This window comes from Ammodytes marinus, assembly GCF_949987685.1.
Source record: "Ammodytes marinus genome assembly, chromosome: 22".
In the NCBI taxonomy this organism is placed as follows: domain Eukaryota; kingdom Metazoa; phylum Chordata; class Actinopteri; order Uranoscopiformes; family Ammodytidae; genus Ammodytes; species Ammodytes marinus.
In genome coordinates, this window is record NC_137226.1 from 8,602,607 (window position 1) to 8,623,138 (window position 20,532).

General features: G+C 43.4%; 1 protein-coding gene across 2 annotated transcripts in view; it reads right to left on the reverse strand.

Annotated features, from left to right (window-relative positions):
- Window positions 1-1,680: 1,680 nt before the first annotated feature.
- Window positions 1,681-20,532, reverse strand: part of sema3aa (sema domain, immunoglobulin domain (Ig), short basic domain, secreted, (semaphorin) 3Aa) — a 33,577-nt gene continuing 14,725 nt past the window's right edge. The window contains exons 3-17 of one of the 2 annotated variants that reach the window (XM_080051136.1): window positions 19,149-19,211; window positions 15,643-15,762; window positions 14,418-14,508; window positions 14,200-14,319; window positions 11,817-11,959; window positions 11,321-11,435; window positions 11,140-11,209; window positions 8,667-8,811; window positions 7,991-8,210; window positions 7,361-7,452; window positions 7,203-7,244; window positions 6,800-6,957; window positions 4,869-4,936; window positions 4,242-4,390; window positions 1,681-3,296 (exon numbers count right to left, since the gene is read on the reverse strand). In XM_080051136.1, the coding sequence (XP_079907262.1) occupies window positions 2,565-3,296; window positions 4,242-4,390; window positions 4,869-4,936; window positions 6,800-6,957; window positions 7,203-7,244; window positions 7,361-7,452; window positions 7,991-8,210; window positions 8,667-8,811; window positions 11,140-11,209; window positions 11,321-11,435; window positions 11,817-11,959; window positions 14,200-14,319; window positions 14,418-14,508; window positions 15,643-15,762; window positions 19,149-19,211 (2,328 nt within the window). In that variant the 3' untranslated portion in view covers window positions 1,681-2,564. Of the gene's footprint in view, window positions 3,297-4,241; window positions 4,391-4,868; window positions 4,937-6,799; window positions 6,958-7,202; window positions 7,245-7,360; window positions 7,453-7,990; window positions 8,211-8,666; window positions 8,812-11,139; window positions 11,436-11,816; window positions 11,960-14,199; window positions 14,320-14,417; window positions 14,509-15,642; window positions 15,763-19,148; window positions 19,212-20,532 lie in introns of both variants that reach the window. The other variant, XM_080051135.1, reaches the window with a different exon arrangement.

Sequence of the window (20,532 nt, forward strand, 5' to 3'; positions counted from 1 at the left end):
ATCGATCGGGTAACAAATCATGAATGTATCAGTATTGTTTACACAGCTGTATTTTATCCACACAACTAGACATGACATTAATAAACCATCTCATTTGGTGCCATATAATCTTGGAACATTGAGCCCTGGGACATATGACGCCTGTGTCGCTCCACAGTATTGCTTCCTCTGGATTCAGCCGCTGTCTTCCATAATACATATAGAGCTGGACCCCCTGTAAGACCGACTTAAAGCATCTGCTTATGTTCTTCCTTGATCCATGGATGTATTTTCTTTGTACGGAATGTGTGTTTTATTTGCACATCGTAGGATCTTGTCTGTACAGCTGTGTTTTATCACTGGACTAGCAAGTATAAAAATGGTTAAAAGCCTTTGTGTTAACACCTTAGATAACATACAGTGAGGCTGAGGACACCATGTGCAGAATTTTTTTTTTTGACTGAAATGAGAACAAAGGGACATTTTTTTTTTTGTAACGGAGATGTTTATTTAGACAACTGAATGCATGCCAGAAAGAACTGTGTTACAGCAGCGGTAACTTTCAGCTCTCTCACTCTTCTAACTCTGAGGGAGAGACCTAGATCAGGGACACACACCAAACTTTGGAGTTTCGGTAGAGAACACTGTCTGCTGTCATTTATTGCATTGACACATTACTCTTGTCATGTATTAAGGACAGGGGGAGACCATTGTTGAGTCGAAAGATTAAAGGAGCTTCGGATCTTAAAAACAGCTTTTGGGCCAGAGTTATTAATATCACTGTTTTGGCAAAAGGACAGAAGTAATTCACACCTTGCTTTAAGGGAACTTTTACCTCTCACACAAAACACATAGAAGAGACGATAAAAAAAGATGCACATACCGTAGTTAGCATTCACATGCATTAGAACGCGTCTCCTTCTCCTTCAGACTAGATTTAAAATGTTTCTCCACTATTTCTTACAGAGATTCACAGCTAACGTGTTTTCAGTTTGGGGAATTATCTTACACATAATGGCTACTGGATGAATAGAGACATGTTGGATGAATTCGGGAGAAAGGGAAAACGTGATGAAATCATCAGTAATGGAGGTCAAAAGAGACAAAATTGTGCTTATCGTTAGTGGGGGATTCAGTTCATGACACAAACCCTATGTAGTCTTGCTCCTAAACTTAAGTCATTTTCAACCCATGTATCTCCAAAAAGGAAATTTTCTTGACATCATTTCCACCAGTTGGTCCATTGTAGTTTTCTCAGTTGCTGTCGCCATTTTCTTCTCCAATATGTTGATGAGCCAAAAATACCATAATATCAAAAATAAATGCAACCCTTTCACAAAACAATGAGCAATAAATAATAATCAAGTGGTGTTCTTGTACTGTATATGTACTGTATATACACAGAGAGTTAAGTTTGTTGTATATATGTACACAAAACAACTGGCAGTCTACCTCAGACTGGGTTTTTAGCATAAAGTCTACACACTGGAATTCGTGCCCAGATTCTATAAATCCCAGAAAAAGCAACAACATAATAACTTACACAAAATTCCTCAAGCAGAAGGGATAATGCACAATGAGACTACTATGTTGCTTGTCATTTTTGCCCTGAAAAATAGAAGCGCTGGTCTGGAAAGGAAATATAAAAGAAAATGTAACTTTTTTTTTGTTTTTGTTTTTTTAAAAGGTAGGGTGTAAAAAAAAAAAAAAAAAAAAAAAAAAAGCCTCTAGAATTCCATAAAATAACTAGCTTATTAAAACATTGATTGACAACAACATGCACAATGCTTTGCCCCAGCCTCAGGTGGAGGGGGATCATGACTTTCCTTGCATGACTTTGCAGTTTTTTTTGCATGTAATAATGCTTCTATTTGTTTTAACATGAGGGCCACTGCAAGCTGCGCACACATCCAGGTGAACCCCTTGCAAACCTTTCCCTTTTCTCCTTGTAGGCAGTTTTGTTTGTTTCCACTCGAATGGTTCTTTTTCTCTCCTCAAACAGTCCTTCAAAATAAGAGTTTAAAAAAAAATCCATTCCACATACACTATCTTGCAGTTCACATGCTCAGGTCAAAGAGGGCAGCAGATTGCAGTGAATGCCATCATTTCCCGCTTGCATAAACGTCTGTGCATCTTTTAATGTCTCCACAACTGTGGATCTAAGACTTAATATGTCCACGCATATTATTCCCTCTGCTTGCCAACAAACACCTCACTTAACATTTTTGTCCCAGTCTTATTTTTAGTAGCTTATGTACAGGAGGTTGAAGTGTCTGCCAGGCAGTCTCCCAGGCAACCGGCCGTATCCTCACACATTTACAGTATGCACTCCATTTTCTCAGTCATCTCTGTCCTCTTCACAGACTATGTGCATTTGTGTCTGAGTCTTTGAATGAGAGCTGCAGTTCATGTATTTCTACCTAAAAGTTGTTCTTATGGGGTTTGTTTTTCTGCTGTTTTGTATGGGCGAGGATTACACATTGGATACACAATCTATAGAATGTGCTTGTGTGTTATATGTGTGGATGCATTGGTTTGTGCTTGTGTGTGTGTAGATCTGGTTGCATGTGTGCTTTTTTTTCTATTCAAACACTACGTGGTGGTCTTTGAAGCTCGTGGGTCCTCCTGTTGCGTCCCTTCTTATTGTCCTGCATCCGTCTCCACTTGGCCGCGTGCTGGCTGCCTGCCCGAGACCCCCCCACCGCCGCAGCCTGAGAAGCGGCCGCACTGCCTTGCACCTTCTGGCCTGTTTGCGTCTTCTGGTTGTTTTTAGGTGCCTGGCCGCTCATCATACCCGACGTTGGTTGACCTTTCTGGGGATTCTGGCTCCGCGTCTGCCCTTCCACCGTCGGACCTCCTCCAGCCTGGGGCCATGTCCGGGTCTGTGGTGGACTGGCTTGCTGCCTCTGGGCGTTGGGGGCAAAAGCTTTCGGCCTTAGCGCGGGGTTGGAGCCTCCGGGGTTGTCAGGTTTAGTGTTGGGAGTCTTCACCCTCTTCTGCTTGCGCTCTTTCTTCCAAACTCGATCGCAAAACTCCTCCACGCTGTTGAGGTCCGGGTGGTCCAAGAGAGACAGGAAATCTCGATACCACACCCTCTGTTTACCAGAGTGACCAGCAGCGCCCCCTCCTGAGCCGGAGAGTGCAGGTAAGATGTCCACTAGTTTCTGCGTGGGGATGACCTGGAGGTTGAGGCGCATCAGGGGCTGGATGAAGCCGTGCTCCACAGCCTGGCAGTGGTAGATGCCCGTGTCAGACTGGGTCAGACTGCGTATGAGCAGGCCCTGCTCTGTGCGGACCACCCTGTCGTCTGCCTTGATCTGACAAAAAGACACAGAGAGAAGACAAATAAATACAACGTAAGAAAGAATTAAGAAAAGCATGAAAAAAGAAAACGGGCTTAGATGGAGAAAAGTTTTGTCCCTGTTGGGACTGGAGGTTTTAGAACATTAAAGACCCATGTTGAATATGCAAAATATTTTACAATTACATATTCAATTTAAAACTTAAATACTGAATGCAAGATGTCCTAAAAGTCCATTTTGAGTGTATGCACAGTTGATGATTCATGCTTCCTTAACACATTGTGAGTAAGTTGCATATTGGAACACAATATATTAGAACTCTGGCATCAAAAACTGACATAATGCACAATTTTGAATGGAGGGGGTCTTTTTAAGTTCCCACGGCCCAAGTCCACAAATATAATGGGATGGTATTTGGATTAATCCAAAGGTTCAGTATGAGCCACAGACTCTAAATGAGACCATTGTATTGAAGCAGTGAGGGTGTCAACTCGGAGGAATAGGATGTTAGATAAAAGATAAAGTGGTCGCGGTATAATATTATATCATATTATTTAAGCTAAGCCTTAAAAACTCATGGATTCGTTACTCAAACTGCACTTCCTGGATTGTATTTCTCCGTCTCGACAGCACACGCCCTGAACCGCCCCGGTTAGACAAATAAGAACCACAGGAGAAAGTCTCAGGCAGAGGTTATTAGTTACATCATAGGGTCAAAAGTCAATCCAAACATCCACACCCCAAGGTTACCACCCTTCAGTAAAACACTGAGGTCATAGGTCAAAGGGGTTGGGAGGTCATCACATGATAACACAGAGAAGGAAATTTGTAGCCTTAGGCATAGACATTATGTTGTGGTTTGTGCAATTTAATAAGTGTGAAATAGACGTATAGGCCTGTGTGTTTAAATCATCCAGCTGCATTTGTACACGTCTTAATTAAGTGGGTAAACATACGCACCTCGTGCTTGCGATCGTCGTTGGGCTTCTGCAGCTGCCAGTAGATGAGCGCCCTCTGAGACTTGGGGCTGCACTCCAGGAACATGCTGCTGTTCTCAACGCCGTACACACTCCTGTCCTCAACACTGTTTCCCAAGCCGTCTGTGTCTTCTACTCAAACCAAAGCACACACACACACCCACACCCCCCCCCCCCCCACACACACACACACACACACACACACACACACACACACACACACACACACACACAGACAAGGGGATGAGACATATGTGGAAAGAAAAGGAGAGAGTGTAGGGTATATTTGTGTGTGCATGTATTACACATGTTTTGTGGACATTTTTGTTCTGTATACACACTGATATTGTGGGGACTTGCCTTCCTTTTGGGGATGAAATGGAAGTCCACATAATGTAAAAGATTACATTTTAGGGTGCTTTAAAATGAGGCCAGACTTAGGTTTAGGTTTAGGTTAATAAGGTTAAGGTTAAGGTTAAGGTTAAGGTAAGGGTTAGGTAAGTAATGGTAATGGCAAGTCTCCAGGAAAGGAATGTAACTCTATGTAATGTCCTCAGAAGTGATGAAAACACAACTGTGTGTGTGTGTGTGCGTGGAGTGGTTAATGTACCATGATGTTGAAGATCCGAGCACTGGGAGAGAGGGTCTCCGTTTCTGATGTCCTGTCTTCGGGTTCGCCTAGGTAGGAAGAAACACACAGTAGAAGTTAATGAAAGGAGTAATAATTGACTTCAACCACTAGGGGGCAATGTTACCTAATACGACATTCAGCTTCTCTTGTTGAAAGGACTGGAAAGCGGGTATTTATTCAACCTTCACTGTTAAATCACATGAGTAGGGGGGGAAATAAATAAAGAAACCCTGTCACATTGTAACAAGCATGTTTCTTCTGGAGAGTAATAAAAGAGCATGCTTCATTGCTTTCTGATGAGCTGCTATTATGAAACACATACAGTATTGTTTTTCACCCTTGAAATGCCTTGTAAAAGCTATTCTGTCCTTTCAATTTGAGGGTCCACTGTATCACTCTTTTTTTTTTACTGTGTTGGCGAGGCTTATTCATAGCCTGGCTTTACTGACTGACTATTAAAGTGTCTCCCATGTTCCTAGTTGTCATGGCCATGTTTAAAAATCTCTTAAGGCAGGGCTGTAAAAATTCAAAGCCGGAGATGAGGCGGGGTAAGCCAGAGGTAAGGCGGAAAAGGGAACTGGGAATAAAGTAGGTGGAGGGAAAAAGTAGAGGAGGTAAAGAAAAAAGAAAAAAAAATGGAATGAGAGACGGTCAGTAGCCTATGCGTGTGAATCCAGCACGCAAAAATATGGCCACCAACCACGGCACGTCCTTATTTTCGGTGTGTCATGCATATTTGTGCGCTCGTCTTTCTGTCTCTTTCTCACACACACACACACACACGTCCCTCCTCTGTGTGCGTTTTTCTTGGGCTAACATTCCTGTCTTTTTTGGCCGTCTGAGCACGTGCAAAGCAATGGGAGTCTGGTTCTCATTCTGGCCAGGGAAAATATTTGCAGTGTAGAGAGGGAGCGATGAGACAAGCCTATCCTGGCTTTAACCACGGGGTGTGCCACCTCTTCTGTAACCCTGCCAAGCTGGAGTATACCCACTGGTCTACTTCTGCCGCCGGTGTGAGAAGTTCTGGATGAATGAGACGCAGGGGTGTATGTCTATGTGTGTGTGTGTGTGTGTGTGTGTGTGTGTGTGTGTGTGTGTGTGTGTGTGTATGTGTGTGTGAGGGCTGTAGTGGTCAGCCTAATCCCGCTGGTTACAGCACAGGGTAATTTGAGGGTGTGTATGTTCATACCTCCTGGCTGCAGGGTGAAGCGGTCAGACAGCTCCTGTTGACTATAATTTAGTGTGAGTGTGTGTGTGTGTGTTCTTGTGTAGATGTATATTTATGTGTGTGTGTGTGTGTGTGTGTGTGTGTGTGTGTGTGTGTGTGTGTGTGTGTGTGTGTGTGTGTGTGTGTGTGTGTGTGCGTGTGTGTGTGTGTGTGTGTGTGTGTGTGTGTGTGTGTGCATCTTGGTGGTAGGGCGACAGGATCACAATTTAGAACAACTGTTACTGGCAGGAGTTGTAACCCAGGTTTTTGGATCGTACCTCTTGGAATGCTCACTGAGCCCGTCCGTGTGTTGGATTTAATGACTGTATTTTTGTGCCTGTGTAATATTCTGCCTCTAGATTACTTCCATGTTTAGATGTTTTGGCATGTACCGTGTATCCCTGCGTAGTATTTTTCTTTGGGTTCACAGCATTTTGCAAATGGGCCAGTGGAGGTCTAAGCTTACTGTTAACAGAGTTGTATATTGAGATGCCCCTGAAGCTAAGTATTTAAAAGCCAATTGCAGCAGCAGACTGCAGGTGCACTGATAACTCCCAGGTGTGTGACTGCAATGTGACGCCATTAACACAAAGGCAGGATGTTGCTGAAAAGAAAAAGCATGGGGGCTCAGCAAAAAAAAAAAAAACCCTCGGAGCATAAATAAAAGGTCAAAGATTTGTTTGGCGTGTGTGCTTGCTCCTACCTCTTGGCGGTAGGAAAGTATCTGGAGCACTCGGCGCCGTCCCAGGCACAATAAGGGTCCCTGGCCAGGCAGCACTCGGCACAAGCTTTCCCATACACCTCACAACGGTGTAAAGACATCTGTGATACTCCCAACCCAGAGCCAAGGTACAGCTGTTGCTGTGGGGGCAGAAGAAAGAGTGAGGCTGTTAAAATAAAGTACTCCTGTGTGGCTCCAGTTGGAGAGGCTTGCAGTAAAAAAGGAGTTAGTTGTGGGTTTGCTTCATTAGACATCTTTGTTTGTGGATATCAGCGTTTGCATAAAGGCCCCAGAAGTTCCCACTTTTTTCTGTTTGGCTAGAACTTGCAGCACCTGTCAACAGCTTTTGGAGAAAGTATTATTATGTGTGAAAACAAGTTTTTACCTGCTTGGTGGACAGCTCCATAGCAGTAATGGGAGTCGGCTCCTGTACAAAACAAATAGGAGCGCAGCTGCTTTACCACCACATGTATAGACTTATCGTGTGTATTTTAAGAGACATCCCATTTAGAAATTGTTAACACTCAATTCTCAATGTCATACCCTGAAGACAGTCATCTCTTCCAGCACCACCTCTTCCAGGTCATGCCAGCTCTCCCTGGGGATCGTCACCACCTTCAGCACGGTGCCCACATCTGAAAGAATACAGACTTTCAGATTCAGTGTACATTCCAGTCTGTTTTTATCATGTATAGATAACTTATGCTTATGACTAAACCCTCTGAAATATGTACTCTTGCCCTATTTAAACTGTAAATAAATGCATATTTTTTTCTCTAAATTTGGTTGAGCTTTTTCGGTTCATAGATGCTAGAGTAAAAGGTCTGTTTAGCATTGTAATGTTTACAAAATTGGATTTAAAAAATATTCAGAAATGTTTTACAGTTGCCAACTTTATAAAAAGAAAAACCAAAAAAAGAATCATCACTTCTGCAAGAGGATCAAGATCATGAGGTGTCATGATGAGTCTTCTTGCAGCAACAAACCAAATCACTTTTTAACCTGGATATACAATCCGCAAAACAGCTATTCATTGTGAAAGAAGGTTAAAATATGCTTACTATTAAACTCCAATAAACTGGTTCTGATTTAAATGATTAGATAAAAAAAAATACATGACTGAGAGAGAAGAATAAGCATTTTTAGTGGAAAACACATGCTGAAGTTGCGTACCCGTCCCAATGAACATGACATCATACTGTCCGTCCTCTGCCTCCACCCTGTCCACCACCAGCTGGGAGAACTGGTAGTCCACGTCGGTCCGCACCATGATAGGGCGCCCGCCTATCGGGTGCACTGGGTTGTACATGGCCGGGTGGCCCCTGGCGAAGGTGATGACATCATCAGGCAGGTCCTTGGTGGAGTCGAATCCCCCGAATGTCTTACTGGGGCACTGAGATTTCCAAAATGGTGGGAAAAGTTTTAGATATTTGACGGGCGCATGATGTTGTCTTTATCTATTCACTTTTCAGTGGATATATCGATTCTGAAGAATGCTTGATGACAAAATCTCCTTTTGTCAAAATCAGTTAATATCTTCTCACTATCACTATCCGCTACCTGTCTGTACTGTGTTGGTTAATACACAGCTCACGCTCTGTAACCTGGTATGTTAACAAAAGGGGCCCGCCGTAGTTCGCAACATGCCTATGCTGTGTTTCAGGGAACACACAGTAGGTACAGGTAGCGGATCGCAAGGAGATATTCACTGATTTTGACCAAAAGTGATTTTGACAAGCATTTTCCAGAATAGCTCACAACACCTCTAAATTCAAACACGTTCAAGAATAGGAAGCAGCGTTTTGTTGTTTTCTGTGTGTATCACTGCTTTGTTTGTGTGCAGACTCACAGTGCCAGGGCGGGGGTAGGGCACCCTCCCTTGGAAAGGCACCCACTGGTAGGTGGGTCCATCTCTGTGGGCGTAGGGACCCAAGAAAACCCTCCTGATGTCTGCCATGCTGTACATACACACTGCCGAGCCTTTGAAGATGTTGCTGAAAGAGACAGAAATGTAGAATGGGATGAGAGATAGAAAGAAAAGAGTTTAGGAATGAAGAGAAGGGAGGGAGCAAGAGGGCGGTGGAATAAAGGGAAAGATGACAGAAACAAACAAAGGGGATTCACGAACGATCGGCCCACAAGACAGGGATTAGGAGCTTGTGGCATACTGAAGAAAGACAACAAAATGACCCTTCATCGCACAAAGACGGAGGGGAGCAAGGTTGTCATTACCTAAGTACAGGAATGACAGATTGGAACTTCACTCTGATTGCTTCCAGCCTCTTGAGAACAGACAGGAATGTGGGCACACCACCAACAAAACAGGAGACCTGGTTCGGAGCATGTTTGAAATCCCCTCCATTGCTTTTGGAGTGTTCGCTCGAGGAGCCAGATGGGTGGATTTTGGCTTTGACTCACCAGATGAGGTCCAAAGCTGGAAAGGTCAATCAATCATGCCAAACATAAGAGAGGGGAATATATGTGGATTTTATTTCATTTCGTGCTCTGTCCGAGATCATCCAGAAGACAGCAATTTGAGCTGTGACTCATTAAAGGTGGAGACATTTTTTTTGGGGAGTTCCACAGGAATATTCCATTATATATTCCAAAAAGAGTCAATAAAAAAGGTTCATAGGGAGATTGGGATAAAGATGGCTACACCGTCAAGTCCATAAACCTCTGACAATATAAAAGGGGGACCTGTTTCCATATTTTTTTATAGCTTTAGGAATTATTTGTTAGTAGGTCCAAAATGAATCAATCATCAGATTTAAATTTAGACAGCAAGACTCTTCGCATTTGCAGGAACAGAATGCTTCAATAAGATTCGGGGCGCCCTTTGTCTTGCCCGACTGCAATGGGAAGTTGTTGTATCAGACTAATTATGGGATGTGGCTGGCATACACGCAGCCGAAAGTTACTCACCAAGCCGTGGAAGATGAATGGATTAGCATTTGAAAATGTTAATTACAGAGAAATTCAATTAACTGCGGGGACGAAAAGAAGAAGAAGCAAAAAAAAAAAAAGACACTCCGATTTCTATTCTATAGCAGAAGGAGAACAACATGTGTTTGTGCAGATACACACAGTTCGAGAGGGAGGCACACACATTCAGTCAACCCCCTCCGAAAAACACACATCGACTGAACCCACAAACAACAGCACAATCGAACACTGGATGTGTCAGTGGCAGCATCTTTGTGCCTCATTAGGCAGTGATATTAAAAGCCGGTCCCTCTGAATCTCGGGCTCTATTCATCTCCCAGAACCGGCCACTTAGAAAACCAATTAAAGCCCTCTCAATTCCTCAATGCCCCATAATTGAATTTTGCATGTGGGTACGTAGGTGTACACCCACCGCCGCGCACCCACCCGACCTCTCTCTTTGAATACCATACCAGGAAGCCAAGAAGAGCCATACGGGGCCCCTTGTGATACGAGGCCCCTCTGTCTGTATGCGTTAGCTCACGCCACTGTTCTATTCAACCTGTCTCATCATTAGCAGTGATTGATGGTGAAGTGTTTGTCCTCCTTTTCAAAGCCAGTAACAGACACTATTACTGGACAAACCCCTCCTTTTCCCCAATGCAAATTCATCATCATCATCATCATCATCATCATGATAAGTGCCACCATCTGTGCCATTTCAACTCGCTTATCTTGCGTTATGCCCCCGTGCCTTCACCTCTCCGCATGCTTCAATAGAGCCATGCCTGATCCTTTGAAAACCCCATTCAATGCTTGGGCAGAGACGTGCGTTCCCGCTGAGTGAATATTGTGTTTCTCTTGCTCCCTCTTGCTCCATAATCTGATTACCTTACTACAAGCCTATGCTAGGGTTTCAATGTAAAAAAGAAATTAAAGGGGGTTGGACAGGTAGCAGGGCATGGGGGGAATCAGCTAAAAGCAATCTCCAATCCTGAGACTTTGGGTATAGGGGAAAGCAGCCATGAGACACCTGTAAGTGGATTATGGCAGACTGGGAATGAGACATGGGGGGGGGGGGGGGGGGTTGTGCGCTCACTTGCCGTATCATTTTTAAATGGATAGGAAATTACAGATAAAGGCACGGATTTCAAAGGGGAAGTAAGAGGAAATATGAAGCGTATGTGTTTTTCAAATACAGGAGGAAATAACTTCCACCCGTCGCTGAATACATATCAGCTCGTTCAGATCTCCTAGCAACAGACGTCAGCAAAACAGAAAATGATACAGCCAAGCGACTAAGTCTGTCAAGCTATTTAGGAATTTGAGCCTAAGTGCACGGAATTTTTTTTTTGGGAGGTCACGGTGAAAAGATGTGGACAGGGTGTGTACCATACCTGGATGTGGTGAATACAGCGTAGATCACTGGATTCTTTGGGTCCTTGGCGCTCATGAGGAAAACATCCTCTGAAAAAAAACACAAAGCAGAGAATGGTGCGAAGGTAAGAGCTTTTGAAAGAAGCCTGCAGCAAGTACAACTTTTTATCCACATACTGTTGAAAAGAATAGAACACTTACGTAGCTCGTCGAAGTGCGTATCAATGCCGTTGACCCCGGGCACTGAACACATTAGCCGGGCCTTGAGGAAAGTGGTCCACTTGTTCACCAGACTCCTGTGGCCTCCCATGTCATTCTGTGATACAAAAGACAGAAACAAAACAATGTATTTCTGCAACAAAAAACTAAAAAACCTTGGCATACACATGTAGTTATCTCTGCAAGACCTTGCAGATACAGTATGTGAGATATATGGAAGAGATTAAGGGTCACGGAAAGAAAAATTGTTATTCATTATACACTTATATCTCATCTTTATTCTACAGATTGTATTTCGTCTTTAATCACCAAATTGAATTTCCATTTTATTATCGAGATTTCGACATTATTCTCGAAGTGCATAAAGAATAAAAAGAAAAGTCCCTCTTTCATTTTTCTCTCTCTGTTTCCCTTGTACTCTTCTTTAAAGAAAGGATGGTGCATCTCAGGAGGGTTTAGTTTGTGTGTGTGTTGTTACCTTACACAGTTGTCCTATCCTGGCGATGGTAGCCTTGCCAGTGTGCTCTCCGTCCATGGCGTTCTCTTTGAAAAACAGGAAGATCTTGTCGTCTTCGGGGTTGTCACTCTCGGGGATCAAGTTCACACCTACGAACCTGGGGTCTAGAGAGGAGAGAAAAAAATACACAAACAACATTGCTCGCTGTAAAATGTGCACCCATTTGAAATGTGTTCATACGCACACACCACTACGCTACACAATTGTACATTTATGATCCATAACCCCTGGCCTAATGACAATCCTTTCACCCCCTTATTTTACACCTTCCGAAAACCAATCCCCCATATGATAGTCTCCAGTCACGGCTCGGTAATCACAGCCATTCACTTTACACCCCTGGCGTTACACTATCTGACTTTGAGCCTCGAGTGAGCTCTCCAAGACCAAATCCCACATAACCCCTGTCTCCAGACCACATCCTGACAAACACACATGGCTCCGATTGTCCCTGGGTAACACTTGAATAAATTCATCTCGACTTTAAGGGCACAGGAGGAAATCAAAGCTAAACGTGGGGCTATAGCCTATAGGCCTTTTTAGGGGGATGCTTGGGATATACAGTATGTTCTCGACTTGAAAGGGGGAAGAGAGAGAGAGACAGAGAGAGGGATAGAGCGAGAGAGAGAGAAAGGCACTGAGAAAAAGTGGCCGCAGTCACTGTGGCGTCGACGTGCGTAAAACGAGCCTGTGTCTCAGAAGCACGGGGGTTAGCCTGGAGAGAAACAAGCCGTGCCATGTTACGCCCTTCATGGTCGTCCGGGGTATAGAGTAGCTGTGAAAAAGACAAATGTGGCCAAAGTGGAGAGCAGATTTATAAGCGCTGTGTGCGGGTGCGAGACCTCTGGTATGGATCTGGTATGTGTACCCCACACACACACACACACACACACACACACACACACACACACACACACACACACACACACACGCACACGCACACTTCATACTCCATTGCGAATATGTCCCATTAAATCTACAAAATTCATAAATTAAAGACTGCATGACACCGCATACAAAAACAGGCTCCTGCCCGTGTGTCGCCTGCCACTGAGGTCATATAATTCATTGCATTTCATTTCCCCAACAAAGGGCTACTTTATTCGGCGGAGGTTTTAATCCGACCTCAATGTTGAGTGAGAGGGCACTATAGGGTGAAGGGAAGTGTAAATAAAAAGGCTTGAATCGAGACCAGCCAAGCCAAAAAGCTGCCCATTTAACCCTAAATCCTTTTATGGAATCGGAGGCTGTTAAGGATTCATTCCCAAGTTTCTCTCTTGTCACGTTTGAGCACCATGTAACCTTGTTGATAAAGGCTCAATAGAATATCCCCATCCCCAGTAATCCATGCAATTACAATCCCCCCCTTTGTGGAAAAAAAAAAGACTTGGATTTTGCCCGGGCCTTGAAACGGACACAATTCCCCCGGCGTATTTGTTTGAACAAGGTGAAAGATCGATGGGGATTAAGGCGCTAACAACGCTCTTTATTATTATGTCACAGTAATCAGCACAGCAGAGAACATTGTTTGTGATTTTTGATGGTGCTGGCTGGGTGGAGGGGGGAGGGAGGGGACGTGGTTTAAGGGAGAACTGCGAGGAATTTGACTCCGCTACAGGAAAACAGCTGAGAGCGGATTAGTTCTGTGGGAACGAAAGGGGGGGAAAAAAGGATGGCACAGCTTGAGGGTAAGGTTCAAACTGACCTTTTGTGGCGCCCTAAGTCCACCATGGTGCCGAAAGATAGCCAGACAGACCGAACAGTCAATAACCTTCCTGCTGCCACACTAATCTTACGAGGCACAGGCAAAATCCAGTGACTTTGTGAATGGTCTCCCATATCTGATGTCTGCACATGAATGGCAATGATTGGAGACCTGAGGCCTGTGAGACAATGTAATGCTTGGAAAGTCCTTTGAAAAAGCTCAGTGGTATTATTTCTATAAAACTGGCCAATGACAATTGGTTTACTTCCACCTACTGAATTTTGAATAGTTGAGGTTTATGTAGGCCACAAGTGTCCAATTGTATTGCTTTGTAATAGTAAAGGTTTTTTAAGTTTGTGGGGTTTGAAAATGTATCATATTTAGCAGTCTGAATACTGGAATGCGTGTAGATGCAAATTACCTCTTCAGGCAAAATATCTTGTTAAGAGTTGAGTGCAGTTACAAAAAAAACAGTATAAACAGTACAATCTAGTAATTTCTTCTTGAAGGAAAACTGGATCACACAAAACACTTTTTTTTCAGGAAAATGAACTCTTTTGGGAATAAAATTCAGTTTTTTTGACACTTGATAATTTCTTCACATGCTCATAGTCTTTATTAATTTATTTTTATTTTTACCATTCAGCCATCTTGAATCATGCTGCTCCGTTCTGATTGGATGATGATCACCCAGGGTACGGAAAATAGCAAAGTCCCTTCCCATGAAATCAGCAGATGTGCCAGAGTACAGCTCTCCATCTGCCAATGGGAGAAAGGATAGTTAGGAACTAATGACCAGTTTCTGAAGAGAATGCGAGCTCCCTGGAACTAATCGAAGGGCAGGGATCAAAACTCACCGATCAGAAGCGAGGCCGAGAGCATCTTGGGGTCGTAGGGGCTTTTCCCGCGGCCGTTCTCGAAATGTGAGGCCAGTCGAAAGATGTTATCCTGTGGTGGGAAAGGGTCGGAGTTCAGAACGAGGCCAAGCCATAGCCACATTAAGCCTGGGCGTAAGGTACATTAATAGACCCGTGTTTCAAATTACGCCAAATACTCATTATAGCGCTCTCGCTTTCAGGATGGGAGGTGTGACAGTTTCACGCCATAAGATGATTTCCGTACTGCTGACTTTGTTCTTGCTTCGGTTACAGATCAACAATAGATTCTGAAGTGTGCAACGAAAAGGTAATAATTGGAAATAAAATAGGTAGCAAGAAGAAGTCAGATTCTTTTGACTATATTCTAAGAAAAGTCACAGGAGAGCACCCAACCTTTCTATGTTTTTAAATCAATTACTGACAACACTACTTTAAACTCAGCTGAGCTCATGCGGGGTCTTCTATACTCAAAACCTGCATGGTGCAAACAGCCATTCCCACTCCCCATTGTCAGAAAGCAGAACCCATGCTGCTACATTGATTAACCTGTAGGCCTGTATCAAGATGACTGGTTAAACTTTCATGGAGGAGTGAGGTGTTCTCTGCTTTGTTCAGACAGCTGAACCATGAAGGGACCACTTTCTTCCACGTTTTTTCCACTTCTTGTCACACATGAAAACATTGATGAGAAGACAATCAATGAAGGAAAGGACTGCTGCTGTGCTTGTCAGAAAAAAAAACATGTGTATGTATGTGTGTGTGTGTATATATATTCAATGCAGTGTGGTTGCTATTTAGTTAAGGTAAAAGGATCTCATATGTTTAATAGCACTAACATTAAAGGCGCACTATGCAGTATCAGAGGAGGGGGATTTGTTTACATTTGCAGAGCCTGCATTCAGTTCGCAAAACACATTTTCTCTTCATCATTAATAAAATAAAAATTATTCTGACTCACCTGGAACCAAATGTAAGACAAGAATATGTTTGTAAACTAAAATGTGGGCCCTGCTGTTGTAAAACAGCAAAAACACCGAAACGCTAACTCAGAAGCTAGCTTTCTAACTTAAACAGTGTATCCAATTTTCCTGCGAGGAAAGTATGTATAATCAGTTATGAGAATATAGCTTAGAAAACTGTTCACTTATCTGACACACCAAAAGTTGCATAGTGCACCTTTAATGCACCATATAGAATGTCTTACCTCTGCCTTCTTGCCCATTTCCAGGAAAGAACAGATGGGGTGGAAGGCTCCTGTGCCACAGATGTACAGGTGGGTTTGGTTGTAGGGCTGGAGGACCCGGATGAAGTTATTACACTCTCTCTGCAAAAGAAAATGACAGGAGGACCATCAAAACCCCAATGATTTCATACAGCGAGACGTGCAGCTGGCAAAATGATTAAAAAAAAACATTTTGTGTTTGCATTAATGTCTCTGTTTATCTAGTAATCCTACCAGCATAGGGTATTATATAGCCTAGTAAAGTATGTGACACTTTGGGGATTTTTATGAAAGACATTTCATTTGTCCGCACACGTCCTGCCCCATATCCATATAGTTTGAATTAAGTTTTTATCCTTTATAAAAAAAATAACGCTGACAGGTTTAATAGAGAAAAGCCCTGATGTGATTCAATTGGAATTAGAAACTAATAGAAAGCAGAGAATCATGGAGAATATAGTTAAAAAAGCTCTGTTGGAATCCCCCTTTAAAAAGCGGGGGGGACTTTCCAGTTGGTTTGGAAAAGAAAGAAAGTGAGCCCCTTTCAAGAGAGATCCCACCTGTAAGTTAAATCAGTCAAGTCTGCCTCGGCTCACTCATAATCCATGTGTTTGAACTTACTGAATGGTATTTGGGTTGGCTCTGCGGCGCATGTTGATAGTCCCACTGGTGTGAGACTGTTTATTAGAGCGCTAATCAACGGGATTGGTTAATGTGGAAGGGGTTATTAGCAGCCCCGAGGAGTTGATTCGGGAACATGTGTTTAAGCGATTAGGACTGGGGTTTGCCTTGTTATGAATACACGACGAGTATATCCACCGAACAAACAAGTACACATTTGCTTGGGGATTTTGGAGATGTGGCACACACAGCATATCACATGCAGACAGCCCGAATTATCCTTCTTTTCTTTTTTCCCTTTTCACACGTGATTTCTCTTCAGGCTTCTAAAACCTCCCTGGCATTTCAGTTTTGACGATGTCCCAGATATGAGGCACAAATGGATACAAGGGCTGCGCTGAGTTCACACACTTGAGTGATGACATTTGCTTGAATTGACACTTGGATCACACACACCGCGAAACCTTTTCCAAAAAAGACAAATGTCTATTTTTCAAAAGGGCAGAAACTCATGTTTAAGCACTGACTCTTCCCTCCTCCTCGGTAATCCTGCTTGAAGGAATAGTTGGACATTTGGTGAACTGTGGTTGGTCACTTTCTTGCTGAACTACAGTATGTTTCTACACATTCAACATAAAGCTGAAGCGTGGCACGTGTTAGCTTACCTTAGCATTAAGAACAAAAAACCTTTTACCAGGCTACATTTGGATGGAGCCATGCTAGCTTTTCCCTGTTTTCCAGTGTTTATGCTAAACTATGCTCACCTATGCTAACCTGCTACAGCTTCAAATTGAATGTACAGACGTAAGAATTGTATCGACATTTCTTGTCAAACTCTCAAGAAAAGAAAGAAAAAGTATTATTTTACTCAAATGTCCCCAAAAAAATTCTCTAATATGAAATCTGTTTTTCCTTTACTTTTAATAGACCGGAGTCCATTAAAACATTTGACACCCTTCAACTCCCCATCATGATCAGCCCACTATCGCAACAGGCCTATCTCAGCCACAGCACTGTTGAGTTCACGGAGGGAAGACTCAACTTTCACAATGTCTTGTGGCTGACCTCAGCCCTGCACGCCTCTGTGTCTATTGGGCGGTGTGACTTAATGACTTTACCCTCTGTGTTTCCTACTGTTTGACAGCGAGAGCACATGTCCCCCCCACATCATTCTCACGCCCCCTTATTATATGCATTTCCTCCACTCCTATTATCCCCCCCCCCCCCCAAACCCCGGCATCAGCTCTGTTTACAATTTTACATGGCTGTCTTCGAGTTAGACTACACTACGCGGTAGGTAAGTTGCACCTAAACACTGACAGACGTTAGCTGTTTATGTGAGTCCTTCGAAACATGCGGCTTTTCTGTGTTGCCTCCAGGTGAAAAATGGTTTCCCTGGTCACAAACCATATCATTATGTGGAAACCGCAAGGACCGCAGAGGATAAATGAGTCATTATTGGATCAAATGAATGACTCTCTTTGGACTGGCCATTGATGCTGACTTTCCATGAGAGAAATGGGCGGACAGATTTGTGTGTTGGTTCTCATATTTGGATGAGACGAGTACAATTTTGAGATTATGCCGAGGTCTCCAAATTGAATATGGAAAATGCATTGGAAAGGTAGGGTTACTTAATTTCGTCTGTTAAGTGTTCCTTTAATATTTGTAATAGCCGGAAATAATTGGAAATGACATCAGGCAGTTGTGTGAAATTGGCAATCCAAACTACACAGTATCTGAGCCCTTTGTTCGCCGAACCAAATGCAACAACCTGGGCAATGTTACACACCCATCCTGCCAAAGGAGTATGATACAGCCATCAGGCATTTTGGAGGGGGGCAGCTGTTACATTTGTTCTGCGGCTGTAAATTGCGGTTTGGCGAAACACATCACTTTGGGAGCTCTGAAATGCTTCAGTAATGTCCTAATCAAGGCTTCTCCATGCTGCACTCCGTCTGTGCTCTCACCGCCTCATTTTCAAGAGTAAACATTTTCACAGCACGCAAATACCTCATCATTGTGCTTCGTGCGACTTTTACTCTGCCAGGACACACACATTCTCTTTCCACTGTGCGAGGGAGCCCTGGTGTAGTATTGCTTGAGCAGAGAAAAAAAAACTGTATTTTCGACCCCGGTAAAAACCTCTGTGATTTCAAAAAGGGACAGTGTAATTCCAGATAATCCTAAAAAACCCTGCAGCCGCTGCACTCCAGACTCACCCAGCCGTGAAATTAAGATCAGATACAACACGGAGAGGGCCTATCCAAACAGCAACACATAGATAGCACACACACACACACACACACACACACACACACACACACACACACCAACGCCATCGTGCACAGGGACAAACCCAGTGGCACATGGTGTGCTCAGCAAACTCGCGCAGAGAGGCACATGTGAGCTAACACAACGCGCCAGATAACGGGAAACTCAAACAACACACTCCCACATAAATATGCACATGTGCGCACACTCTTCAAGGCACATACATAAACATACTCCCAACAGCAGCAAATAACCTCTGAGGTAATTGCGTCATTGTCCTTGTGCCATTGAGACACTGTGTACCTATCAATATAACAGGGCATCTGTCGTATACAGTGTGTTTAGTTGTCGGTGTCAGTAGGAGATGGCCTTTGGAGAGGACGCTGTACTATTGTTTTTTTTCTAAACTAATTTCCTTCCTCGACAGCACTTGTACTAGGACTGGATCCAGGCAATGAAAACACATCCCGAGAGAAATGTGAAGAATTTCATGGAAGCATGCATGACAGCTGTATAATTTGTGTAACAATAGAAGCAAAGAATTGTAGTGGAAGATGTGACACGATGATGCCATCATGAGTGTGTGGACTTACCCCGAGGTCTTTCCCTGCCCACTTGCATTCATCCCTCTTGGAGGGGGTGGCGGGCCACGCGATCTGCAGAGAAAACGAAAGGAAAAGACAAAGTCATACTTTGCTGGAGGTTACAGAGGTTGAGATTTACATTCCACTAGAGAGGCAAGGCAGCGAGTCCATGCAGTGAATCAGAGGAAATCACCATTTGTCTAATTCCAGGAGAATGACTTTGGATTTGTCATGTTTTATATTGATAGTTCTCGGTTTACTCACTTCCCTTTTCCCCCCTGTATATACAGTGCACCATCAGTGCTGCATGATAAATAAGGGATGGCATTTTGAACTGTATAATGATGGACTGCATGTAAGTGGAGAAGGAAACCGCGTTAGCGACAGGAAAAGGAAAATGAGGGAAAACAAACTTAAAGTTAAAAAAGAAGTACTGTGTTTATGTGAAATTGAATTTGATACAGGAGTATTTCCGATCCATATTTCACTTCCTGTGTGTTGGTATAAATAGATATTAGTTCTGGTTCCAAGTCCAACTACTTTCTGCATTTCAAGTCTTGAGCATGTGGTTGTGCTTTTCATTTGGAATATAAAAGAGAGAGAGAGAGAGAGAGAGAGAGAGAGAGAGGGGCTTTTTGGTGCTTTGTTTTTTGAAAGAGATGGGAGTCACTGTGAAATAAATGATGGCTTTGTACTGTCCTTAAGACGAATCCATCTGCGGCCCCCGGTGTCACATGAATTATAAACACACATGGTGCATGTGTGACCCGTAATGAGTAAGGGGATGATTACGTACTCAAAAATTGGGCACGATTCAACTGGCTTTTCTTTTTTAAGGTGGCCACACAGATGTGGATAGTCACAGGAAATGTATGCACATGCTTTATTACGTCCATACAATGCACAGCACACGTTCCTCATTCTATTCCTAGACTTTATCTCCTCCCTGGATCAGCTGAGTTGTCGTCTCGTGGGGATCTGCGCTGCACATTTCAGGGTAATTACATTAGATTTGCTTAATCACAGCTTTTTGGGCCTCTTTTCTCATAATGATGCAAAGATCAGAACAAAAGAGCGAAAAACCACACATCCGAGCCAAGGGCAAAAAGTATTCAGAGATACTCGCTCACTCTCTTTCTCTGTCTCTCTCTCTCTCTCTCTGCATTGACTATGTATATTTCAGCACTTTCCTTCCCCTGCCTCGCTTGTGTCTGTGTCTGGGATAGCAGCCCTGAATCAGATAAAAGGACTGCTAACCTAGTCCAGGTGGAGTAATGGAATTATGGACAGGCCTGTCTGGACCAAAGACAGACAGTGGGAGGGATGGAGGTATAGAGATGGTATAATGGACTCCAGAGGGAGGAGAGGAGGATAGAGAGAGAAGAGAACACAA